Source organism: Falco cherrug, chromosome Z, assembly GCF_023634085.1.
Source record: "Falco cherrug isolate bFalChe1 chromosome Z, bFalChe1.pri, whole genome shotgun sequence".
Classification (NCBI taxonomy): Eukaryota; Metazoa; Chordata; class Aves; order Falconiformes; family Falconidae; genus Falco; species Falco cherrug.
In genome coordinates, this window is record NC_073720.1 from 28,062,810 (window position 1) to 28,075,029 (window position 12,220).

The window sequence follows — 12,220 nt, forward strand, 5'->3', positions numbered from 1 at the left end:
ATCAGGGGGCGACTCTCCGCAGCCAATCGCCGCCGCGCCGGGGCAGTAGGACGTCACTTCCCCCGCCCCTCCGCGGCTGGAGCAGCGGCGCCGAGGCGAGGTGCGGTGCGGTGCGGTGCGGTGCGGTGCGGTGCGGTGCGGTGCGGTGCGGTGCCGTGCCGTGCCGTGCCGGGAGCGGCGCGGTGGGCTCGCTCGCTCCAGCCGGGGGGTCCCGGGCGCCCGATAGTCTGTGGCGGGCGTTGCCGCAGCCGCAGCCCGCCTTCGGGCCTTTCGCCCCGGAGCTGGCGGCCCGTAGGGCGGGTGGAGCTCCGGGAGTGCCCGGGGCTTCCAGGCCGCTCTGCCTGCCCGGCGCTGCCGCGGAGCTCCGAGAGAAGCCCCGGGTGTTCTGGGGTGTTTTACTGTCATCAGGCTGAATGGGGTTTGTTGTTTGACCACGCGTCTGTTTGAAGCCACTTATTTTACTCGCGGTATTAGAAGGCGTAGGAATCGTAAGTGACATAAAGTCACTTAAACTATTCCTTCAAGTCTAGTGTTTTTAGGAAATAAAATAATATTCTCATTATATCTTGTTACTATTGTGGTATAAGTGTGATTGACTGTGGTGGGCTTTCTGTTGCAATCAAACTGATAATTTTGTGTTTAGATGAAACTCGTACTGCCTTCATTACAAAATTTGGCTTAAATATCCCCATGATAAAACTCCAATGAAGGATTTGATCAATAGCTTGTAACAGAAGTAAGACTGATATTTCAGCAGGGTTTTTGACTATCAAAGCCAAAGGCCCTAAGCTTAGGTGAAACCAAGTTTGGTGTATTCTTATGCTTTACTTCACCAGAACATTGTTAACCTGTGTTGTGTGTTGCAGGTTGCTCAAGCGTCTGGATCTGACTAGATACAGTTTGGTTGGTCAGAACTGCTCTTGGCTAGAAACTATGAAGAAGAATTTTGCATAAAACTTTTACAGACTAAGACCATGGCATCTTCAACAAATTTAGATATTGGGGCCCAGTTAATTGTGGAGGAATGTACAACTAGCTACAACCTTCCACCCATGCCAGACATTAAAGTGGAGCATCAGCTTGAGTCTAGCACGGAGGAAAGCCCAGCTCAGAGTGTCGCAATGGGAATGAAATTCATTTTGCCCAATAGATTTGATATGAATGTCTGCTCACGATTTGTGAAATCTCTGAATGAGGAGGACAGTAAAAATATTCAAGATCAAGTTAACTCTGACCTTGAAGTGGCATCTGTCTTATTTAAAGGTTGAACTTCATGATACAAATTACGTGTGGACTGTGTCGTTCTGTTACGCTGTTATGTTTTTTTTAAAAGAAAAAAAGCCTTAGCCTTATATGTGTGTTCATCAGTAAAAGTTTTCTAAAATTTGTTCCCCTAACACTTTTATTATATGCTTAATGGATTATTAACGCAAAATTAATTTCCCCAATATTACTCTTAGATGATGTTTTTAAACTTATTTTGGTTGAAAAAGTAGTGGCACAAAAAGTCTCTAATGTAGTTTAATAAGAGCCAATGCTGATTATGAATACAAGCTTACTTCTTTTGTATAGCACGTCCTACAACATGCTACACATGGCTGAATGTATGTATCTTTACAAAATACTACTGAAAGCAATATATGGTCATTTATTTCGGTTTCAGTAGCTTTCTGCAACATATTTTATCTTTTCACTGGTACAGTTACAAAATTAAATGTGGCTGTACAAAGCCTGTAGTTGTAGTGATTGGCTTACCAGTCCAGCTTCATACTGCTTTAAGATGAAGGTTGCTCTGATTGTGTATCCCTGCAGCTCATCTTGAGCTATTGCTGGCAGCTTCATCAGAATTGATCTGTGCTTTTTTGTGGCTGAGCATATCAATGGAGAACAGAATTGAGACTTCTATTTTCCCTTAACAGTTGTGGGTTCCAGTGCTCGCTGCCCTATTTCAGACTGTTAGTAATGTATCTTTTCCCCAAGGTTGAATTTGACAAATACAAAACACAGACCTGTTGTGGATTTTGATGGTTTCTCTGACTTGTATTGTTTGGCTTCAGTTCAGCCACTGTAAAAATCAAACTTTTTTTGATTTGCAGGCCCTAAGAGCTTACTATTGGAGCTGCAGACCTGAATGGCAAACTTAAACTGATCAGCAATAGGGTTGTTTTTTCTTGGGTAACATTTGTGGACCCCTTAGAATTAGTCCTGCAGATCCAGGGACCACAGGTCAAAAATCCTGGTAGGTCTCTTAATTTGATCAAGTCAGCTGTAGCTATTGGATTAGCAAACAACACGTAATTTCATTTTTGTCCTGTTACGCTCTAATTCTTTCAGTTGGTTCTCTCCCTGGATTTGCACTTGAGTTTATGATCTAGCTAGAAAAGTTAGAACAGATGAACAAAGCAGTACTGAATGACTTCTTGAATTCTACGTGGTGACTTGCTGTTGCATTTTATGTAAGTTAGTGTGGAATATCTCTCTTCCAGCTGGATAAGTATTCGTAAGGCATTCATAATGCAGTTAGAGTTTTATCCAACAGGAATGGAAGGAGTCCTTGTAAAGAAAATTAGTGAAGGTCAACTCCACCCATGTGGTGGACTGGTTAGGCAGTAAGCAAAGGAGTGAACTGAGCAGTTGCCTGACTGCATGGTTGACCAGAGCTGTGTCATGTTATTGTGCTACAGAGTGTTAGTAAGGGCATGTCAGGCTAAGTGAAGCCATTCTACCTGATAAATCCATGCCAGGTGTGTTGAAAACCTAGACAAAGGCTTACCTCATTTAGTCACCAAGGTGTCTCTGGGTGTCGTTATGCCATATAGAACATGGGGTAGCAGCATTGTTTTAGGCTAGAAATAAATACAGCCCTTCATTCTGCTCTCAGAATACACAGTGCAAAAAGCACGTCACAAAGCTTATTTAACATGGGGTTTATGGACCTTGTGAGTCTGGTGCTTTCTAGTTGACTTAGAATCTGTGGCTTGCTTTTAATGGTCTTACTAGCACTGAAATCCTGTCTGTTTTCTCTGTTCAACGTAGCTGAATGCAACAGCCATACTTCTCCTTCCCCTGGTATCCAAGTAAGACATGTTTATACTCCATCAACTACTAAGCACTTCTCACCAATAAAACAATCAACTACCCTAACTAACAAACATAGGGGAAACGAAGTCTCTACAACACCTCTGCTTGTAAACTGTAAGTATCCTTCTGTCTTACTGTTAATAATCATTTTGTGAACTGTGTGTCAGATGCTTGACAGATTTTTCCAATTTTTTCTTTGGTACGCTAATGAACTTTAATATAGGAAGAAAACATTGAGAATGGTCTTGTGTAATTTCACATGGTTCCACCCATAAAACAGTAATCTACTTGCTATATTGAATTAATGATTGAGGCATATTTTCCAGAAAGGATCTAATTCTTGATTTTAAAAATACAGGTAAAGATTTTTCTGACCCTTTCTATGCTTTAAGTTAATTTGTTTCATGTACTTGTTTTCAGAACTTGTGTATCTTCTACAATTTATTAAAATTAGATGATTGGCAAGTGCTACAGACTGCTGCAAATGTGATGTTAGTCACAGATCTTGAAAGTCAAAAAGGGAGTATTATTTATGGGGGTTTGTTATTCTTAATTGTCAAACATTTTCTTCATAAATTCTCTGTAATTTACTTCATCTATAAATTACTACTTCTACAAATTACAAATCCAATATTTAGAAAATGAAAAGGCCACTTGCGTGGGAAAAATTAATCTGGAGCTGCAACCTAGGCCTCTGAACAGAATATGCAGTCTTGCAGGAAAAAAATCATGTAGTAAATAGGAAGAGGGCAGTGAACACTTAGATGTTATGCAATCATCTAATTTTGTTGTTATATAATGTGGATAACCTGAGCACCTTTCAGATCTGCTCCAAGTTGTAATTATCAAGAACATGCACCTGTGTAGAGTTAACTGTGGGATCAGGTATTTTTTTCTTCATAATCTCTTAAGAATTCTTCTGCTTTTAATGCTTGGTACTTTTTATTAAAAACAAAATAAATGTAAAAACCCATTTATTTCTTCCCCTGTAGATGTCATGTTGTGTATAGTTTTGTAATGTCTGATCTGTTCCCCATTGTAGTGATTGAGAGTCACTACTGGCTTTATTGAGCAGCATGACAGGTCTCCTGATGGCATATGATCTCTTAGATATCATTTTTAAACTATACAGCCTTAATTTACCAGAAGATGCTTACTTTCATTTGATAAATGTTCTTAATGTGATCTTTCATTGCTGACTAAGCAGCAGAGAAGAGAGTGTGTTGCCTTGTAAAGATTCAGTGTAGGAAGTATCTTTGCTTTCCAGTATGATTTCTACATTGGTTAAAAATTTACCTAAACCTACAAAACTTTTTGGTTTTTAAGATAGTGATTCTCGTGAGTATAAGCTAAAACCTATCTACAGTCTCAAATGCAGTTTCTGTGCTGCTCAAGCCAATGGACATGTTATGCCCAGCTCCAAATAGAGCAGAAAGAAAACTGGTGTGTGTAACACATGCTTTTGCTTCCCTTTTTGCAGCTTTGTCAGTTCATCAACTGGCTGCTCAGGGAGAAATGTTGTATCTGGCCACGCGTATTGAACAAGGTGAGACAGAGGGAGGTTAAATGCCTGCCTTTTTGCCTTGGGGAATTTATACCCTGTTGTGCTTGACCTTTTCCCCCAAAAGCTGTATTAAAAAAAAAAAAAAAAAAAAAAAACAAAAACCAAACAACAGAACCACTCAATTCTGGTACAAATTGAAGGCCATTTGAGGTACCTGTTCTTTGCAGATATAGACTATTGTTTCATATTAGTCTTTATTTGCTCATTGCTATGATTTTGGGTTTCAAATTAAACATTAGCACTAATAGGAGTTGTAGGTAATTCCCTTCCTCCCCCTGCTCCCTATATAGCTATCTAGGTAATCCATGGACATGAGAAGAAAGCATCTATTAGTTCTATCAGAAGATTTAATTTTATTAACTGTGTAATTTAAAACACACTTCTATTAATGGTGGCTTACCTGTTCTATTTCATCAATCAACATATAGAGCTGTATGTTGGCTCACACCTGCAATATAATAGAGCTGCTCTGAGTTTTGTGATAGTCTTCAAGTGTGACATTTCTGTGTCCATAATACATATACAAAATTTCAACTATACATATTGTATTGAATTGAGTATTGTTAATAGTATATTCTTATTGTGTTATTAGCAATCAGCCATGCTTTCAGTGTATCTTTGTTGAAATGTTCAGTGATGCAGGTAATGAGTTGCCAAGTCTATATACTTTGTAATGAGCTGTGTATATGGAAAGCAAATAAGATTCTGAAATGTCAGTAACAGTTAAAAAAGCACATTATGGTGCTATGATAAGCTGAGGATTTGTTTAAGTACTTAAATCTTAGAATCATTTAGGTTGGAAAAGACCTTTGAGATCACCAAGTCCAACAATTAATCCAGGACTGCCAAGTCCATCAGCAAACCACGTCACTAAGCACTGCATCTACTACATTAGATATCTTTTAAAAATTTCAACTCAACTATTTCAGTCAGCCAATTGTTTTAAAAGTTTTTTTCCTTCTTCCAGCTGCACTACAAGTAGACCTTAATGGTTTCCACAAACACCCTGTTGATTCCATGAACTCTGAGAGGAGTGGAGTTGCTTTACAAATTTACAAGACTATGTGGCTTGCTAGTAAAAAACCCTCACTTTTTACAGTACAATACAGAATGTGCTACTTTGTTTCTCAAGCAGCCCTTTTCTTTCCAAAGATAAATTTTCTAGATTACACAGAACTTGTAATATTTCTGAGTAAAAATAGAGCTTGATCTATAGAGCTTAAAAAAAAAAATAAACCAAAATCTTAAATTTTACTTTAGTTAGTTGTATTTTTTTTCTTCTTTCTTGGACCATTGATATTGCACCACCATTGGGATAGAATTTTGGTTTTAAAGTTAACATGAGAACGACTTTTAGGACACACTGATGCTTCAGTCCATTCACCATTGACATGTCAACACATTTCACCAGCTCATACAATGCGCAGGTGAAAGGGATCACAAAGTTGCATATTTTTCTTTAAACAGAAAATGTAATCAATCATAAGGATGAAGAAGGATTTACCCCTCTGATGTGGGCTGCAGCTCATGGGCAGATAGCAGTAGTGGAATTTCTCCTCCAGAATGTAAGAAAAAAACCTACACTTCATTTTAAATTTCAGTTTTCCTTCCTAAGTTTTCAATGTTGCTATACACTTTAAAGTTGTAAAGTTAAGTTCTGTGTAAAATATCATGTTAAAAAAGGGCATGGTTAATTTGAAATTTTTTTCTTTTTTTTCAGGGTGCAGATCCTCAGATTTTGGGGAAAGGGCGAGAAAGTGCACTCTCACTGGCTTGCAGCAAAGGATACACAGATATTGTCAAAATGCTGCTGGACTGTGGAGTTGATGTCAATGAGTATGACTGGGTAAGACCCTAGCCTGAATTTATGTCGGAGGGTACTCTGGTCCAGAGTTTAAAACAGGGCACAGCACTGGCTTGGGTCTGAAAATTGTTCTACCTCTTCTGAAATATCTGAGAGTTTCAAAACTTAGATAGGGTAAGAGAATTTGTCCCTACTAGTTCTGACTTCTTGGTGAAAAGAGAATGAGCATAATGCCGAATCCTTATAGAAAGGTAAGTTTACAGTCTAAACAGTAGACAAAAAAAGATGGAAATTTTGAAAAAATAGAACATCATTTTTATAGAACCTCTGAAGTATGTTATTGATACATAGAAGTATACTGGTGTGTTAAGGAATTACAATTGCAGACTGCTCAATCATTAAGCGTCAAGGCTTTTCTCTGCTTTTGCAGAATGGAGGTACGCCTCTTCTGTATGCAGTACATGGGAACCACGTGAAATGTGTAAAAATCCTCCTTGGTAAGCAGACTGTCTAAACTGAATTATCAGTAATAACATACTATCACTTGTCATTGTCAGAAATACAAGGGTTTTTTTCCTGTTCTACATAGAAAGTGGTGCTGATCCAACTATAGAAACAGATGCTGGCTATAATTCCATGGATTTGGCTGTAGCTTTGGGCTTTCGGAGTGGTGAGTATTGCAAATGTAAATTCTTTGATTTTTATTTTTACTATTCTTTGTTTTTGTAGCTGCTGTAATAGCCTAGTAGCGGTTTTGCAGAAGATCCCTGTGCTAAAAGTCTTAATACACCTAAATGTATCAGCCCAAAATGGGTAGGAGCTTCTGTCCCCACCTCAGAAAGCCAGGTACCTAGTAAGAAAGCAACACTGACCTGGATTTGCATCTGTGGGCACAAACAGTGGTGTGTAGGGCTGATGCAGCCATGACCCTGACTGCTGCTCCCTCACCCTTGTACAAAGGAGTGTGTGTTGCTCTGGTCAATGCTAAAGAGGCCTGCTCTCTCTCTGGTCAATGCTAAAGAGGCCTGCTCTCACCCTGCTGCTCTTTTGGTTGACGTTACGTGATGTACTTTGCAAAACCTTCTTTCCCCTGTCAGACTAGCTCTAGTATATCTTGGAAGGAGACAGTAATAGTGCCAGGATCAGTGAATTAGGCAACCTTACTTGGCTCTGGAAAACAGAGGCAAAGAAAGAACTCTCCATTGTTTTTCCCTTCTGCTGCCTTCAGTTTGAAAGCTGTGAAATGTCTGCCATTACAGAAATGAACTGAATCAAAAAATAAGCCCAGCACTGCATGTGTAGCTTCTCCAAGCAGAGCCCTGTGCTTGTGGGGGGCAGGGATGGGCAGTAACTTCACAGATGCCTAGATGTAGGACCGCTTCAAGAGTTAAGTCTCAAAATGTTTCACAGAAGTAGTTCCTAATAAACTGGTTTTCCCTACTTTCCATTTATAGGCTTAAAAATTTGCTTTCCATATGCTATCTGCTTATTCAAACCAGAGAACAGATCATCACCTCCAAAAACAATCATCTGCCTTACTGGGTGTATTGTTTTTGCGTTGTATGAGGCTTTTATTTTCTGCAGGGATGCAAACTCTCTTCCCAGGGTGAATTTATTCCTGTCTGGTTTTCATTATATGATTGTACAGAACAAGCTGGCATCTTCCAGGAAAAAATAGCACAACCCTAAAAATGTGAAAAAAACATTGAACACTGATTAACCTGATTTTTTTTCTCTACTTTAGTTCAACAGGTTATTGAGTCACATTTATTAAGGCTACTTCAAAATATCAAAGAGTAGTGGCGGGCTCTTCTGCGGTTCTCAGTTCTTGGCTTGGAGATTTGACCTGCTTTTTAGCCCTGCAATCAGTGACAAGGGTTGGTTGTTTTGTAACTTTACCTCAGCTCAACTATTGGCTGGTTTTAGTTAAGCCTTTTAATATTCTTCCTCTTTTTTTCACTATTGTTCATAGAAATATGAAATGTTATCCTTTCCTTAAATATATTTTGTGTAATTTTAGAAGAAAAAGGCAGTTGTGCATGAAAAACTTTGTAAATAAAACCACTTTTGTCCATCTAAATGTTTACACTGAGTGCAGTGGGTCACACTGTGCTGTCATACTTTATCACATCACTGATACATACTCATGGGAATAAATCTGTTTAGATACTGAGATATATTGCCATAGAAGATAGATCTCTTCACTGTTAATAATATCAAAATGTGCACCATGTGTGATTGTTTTCCCAGACCCCCAGTTAATATTAATCTGTCAGCTTTTGTCTTAAGCTCCATCTTAAAAATCAGACAAAAAGTTGGTAATGAATTTAAGGACTCTGATGATGGTAGTTTAATTCCTAGCTCTTTCCTTTCCACCTGCCTTCCTGTTGTAGTCCTAAAATAAGTAGGCCAGGATGTCCGAGGCAGAAGTTTCTCTGGTGTAAGGAAGCCTAATTGCAAGTGCAGGATTCCTAGCTCCTAAATATCTGCCCTGCAGTGGCTGAAAGCAGACATCAGCTGTCTGGGAAGAGAAGCCAGAGCCTACTGCATTCCAGCATTCTTCAGCTGAAGTGCAGTCCTTTGGATCGCAGGTTGGAAGGGACCATAAGGACCATCAAGTCCAACTCCCTGCTCCTCGCAGGACTACCTAAAACTAAACCGTATGACTAAGAGATGCTCCTTGCACTCTGACAGGCTTGGTGCTGTGATCACTTCCCTGGGGAGCCTGTTCCAGTGACCAACCGCCCTCTCAGTGAAGAACCTCTTCCTAATGTCCAATCTGACCTTCCCCTGACACAGTTTCATTCCATTTCCTTGTGTCCTATCGCTGGTCACCGGAGAGAGGGGATCAGCACCTCTGCTGCCCACTTGAGGGTGTGGATGTCACCATAAGTCTGATGAGTGGCTGAGGGTGGGGACAAGACAGCCCTCCCGTTGAGTCATGATGTTTGGAAAGAGTCCACTTGCTTTCTGAATTCCTTCTCAGCGAGGAGTGTAGGTGCAGCTGGATCCAGTCCTAGTCTCGCACTTGGTCAGAAGTTTAAGTCTGAAGGATTATGTGTGCAGCCACTTGTCAGTGTTAATGTTTGCCTGTCAGAGTCCAGTTTAAGGACTTTCCCTGAAACAGGTTTTCAAAGCTGAAAAAATAGATAATTTATTAAAGTGACAGATAAGTTTGGAGCTGCTGTTGATTAAATATACCTACTGCGAAAATTAAGCTCAAGTTGAAAATTCAGTGCTTTTGTTAACAGTATCCTGGGTAACATCCAGTGTAGGTGGAGGCACAAATCTTAACAAAGAGGTGTCCCTGCTTGGGAAGAAGAGCAGTTCAGCCTGTTGACCTGTTTGGTAGTTAAGAATTCTGATCCTCAAAAAAAAGAATTTTTAAAATGCCAGATTTTACACTCATGGTGAGGTGGGGCTGTCGGTCACTGTGTGTCAACTGGCCCTTAGCAAGGTGTCGGTTGGGCCCGATGGTTCAGCGCGGAGCGGGGAGGATTGGGTGCGGACCCAGATTGATGGTCACAGCTGTGCGGGGTCTTCCTGGCCCTCACAGAAGCAACACCAGGCTGAGAGGCCCCCGCCGCAGCCCGGGCATCAGTCAGCTTGCCTGTTAGTCTGCATCTGTTAACTGCTCTGTGAGATACACACGCTGCTCACATCAAACTCCCAATGCCACTTGCAGCCAAATACAGTCAGTCATTGTTAGGACAGGATGGGGGGGCAGCGGGGGCTCCCTGCCACAATACACTACAACAAGGTAACTCCTCAACCTTCTCCAAGCTGAGCAAACCATGTGACCTCACCCGCTCCTTCCGCAAATTCTTGCCCTTGAGGCCTGTCACCATCCTCTGGACACACTCTGATGTCCTCCTTACATTATATCGAGGCACCCAAAACTGCACGCCGTGCTCAAGGTGGGGCTGCACCAGTGCAGCACAGAGTGGGACAGTCGCCTCCCTGCACCAGCTAGTTACGCTGTGCTTGATGCACCCCAGAACGTGGTTGGCCCTTCTGGCTGCCAGGTCACACTGTTGATTCACCTTCAACTTGCCATCCACCAGATCTCTTTCTGCAAGGGCTGCTCTCCAGACTCACATCCCCCAGTTTGGGGGGGATGTCCCAGTACAGCTGTTTAGTTACAACAGCAATTACAATTTTGCAATTAGTTGAAAAATCAGGCAATGTTAACCAATTTTCTGGGACCTCTACACTTAATCAAAACTACACTGAGTGATGGGATGTGTCATAGTTTCCCACAAATGATAAGCTTTTGAGAAAGACTTCTCAGAAGCTTCTCCCCCGACAGTACATAGGATCCCACAGTGTTTCCTTAAGCGTTTCTCCGTTGTGTCCACTAGAGGTCTGGCACCAGCTGACACACGCACACCCCAGTCCCTGCCCTCCTCCCCCGTCCACGCATAGCAAGCCCCATCTATTCACTTCCATAGTCGCTACATAGTGACTAATACAGTGTCACTTCCATGTTTTAATTTTTCTATTTGAAAATCATTCCATACACAAAGAAAGTAAAATACTGTTTAACGTACACACACATATACTGGAAGGCTGGGGAATAATCCAGCCAAGTTCTTTTAAGTCCGAAACAATGAATCCAAAATGATAATTTTGTTATTTCAAAGTGACTAAATATACAACAGGGGAGAACATAGGGAAAAAACCCCAGACCTACATAGAATAAAGCTGAATTTCTGACCACGTTTCTAACTCTGTACTGAAACATCTATGGTATATAGGTGTAAATCAGCTCAGAATTAACCTCTGCAAGGTTGTGTGAAAGCCAGTCCAGAGATCCATTCCTTTTATGAAGCCGAAATCCAAAATGGAATGAACCTTAAGGGAGGTGAAGCAAGAAAATGTAACTGATCTTCCAGGTGTCGGTGAAATCTTTGCTGCGTTTGAGTACTGTTTGTCACCCAGGCTTTGACACTTGTATTTTTATGTGGGGTTTACACCAGTTTTACTGTATCATGCATGATTAAATCAGATGAAAGAAACAGTAAATCTGACATGCCTTGGAAGCAAGAGAGGTAAATTGTTTCATAATCAAACTCTGAAAAGAGTTGTCTTAATTATAATTTTTAAATAAAAATACTTTTAAAATAAAATAACATGAACTGGCAATTACCATAAAGTTGTGTATTAGGAATACTGAGACTTTATGGCCTCTGTAATAAACAAATTTTGTTGAAAAGCAATGCAAATAAAATGCAGTCTGTGTCTTCTTGAATCACCATAACCTAAGCCACCATTTCTAATTAATCTTTAAGACATCTTCTGTACAGGCATGCTATATAAGTATGCATGAGGAACAGAATTTTCTTTTTCATAAAACTTCTTCCATCTTTTTGCTGTAAAATCTCAAGCAACTGTCAGATTGCCATCATCACACATCCTGCAAAAGTCAGTACAAAGGTGAAGGCAGTCATCTTTCAGAAGCTGTTTCCTGCATTAAGAGCCCTTCCTGTAGCATAACATTATGCTGCTCAGGCAATGAGCGTGGAGTTGAAGCTTTCAGTGACTCTTCTGAGGGCAGGGAACAATCAGTATTTTGTAAGCTATGATTCAGACACCTTGAGCAAAACTGAAGAGTTACAAACTGGAGCAGGGGGAGAATATATGCAAAAAAAAAAAAAAAAAAAGCTTTACTCACTGGTAAAAAAAGTCAAGAAAGCACAGACAACCGTTGATCATGCAATATTGACAGCATGCTTCACTCCACATACTTTGTGTTTCTCTGAGGCACAATA

The 12,220-nt window shown here is 40.5% G+C and overlaps 1 protein-coding gene across 6 annotated transcripts; it reads left to right on the forward strand.

The window, feature by feature from the left end:
* Positions 1 to 35: 35 nt before the first annotated feature.
* On the forward strand, positions 36 to 8,789 carry ANKRA2 (ankyrin repeat family A member 2). Of its 6 annotated transcripts, none has more exons than XM_055699569.1 (9): positions 36 to 120; positions 867 to 1,263; positions 3,037 to 3,195; positions 4,562 to 4,627; positions 6,113 to 6,210; positions 6,366 to 6,491; positions 6,880 to 6,946; positions 7,039 to 7,119; positions 8,194 to 8,789. In XM_055699569.1, exons 2-9 carry the CDS (start codon positions 975 to 977, stop codon positions 8,247 to 8,249), a joined length of 942 nt encoding a protein of 313 aa, XP_055555544.1. In that variant the 5' UTR covers positions 36 to 120; positions 867 to 974; the 3' UTR covers positions 8,250 to 8,789. The 6 variants fall into 6 exon arrangements, with proteins under 6 accessions (XP_055555544.1, XP_055555545.1, XP_055555547.1 ...); XM_055699570.1 differs by having other exon boundaries at positions 52 to 110; XM_055699572.1 differs by having other exon boundaries at positions 77 to 105.
* The last annotated feature ends 3,431 nt before the right edge of the window (positions 8,790 to 12,220 follow it).

What these genes read in the sequence shown, in the direction of transcription:
- ANKRA2 (XM_055699569.1), top strand. Translation starts at nt 975, where the DNA reads ATGGCATCTTCAACAAATTTAGATATTGGGGCCCAGTTAATTGTGGAG. An exon ending in GGCATCTGTCTTATTTAAAG is followed by an intron (nt 1,264 to 3,036) that starts GTTGAACTTCAT and finishes TGTTCAACGTAG; the next exon opens with CTGAATGCAACAGCCATACT. An exon ending in AACACCTCTGCTTGTAAACT is followed by an intron (nt 3,196 to 4,561) that starts GTAAGTATCCTT and finishes CCCTTTTTGCAG; the next exon opens with CTTTGTCAGTTCATCAACTG.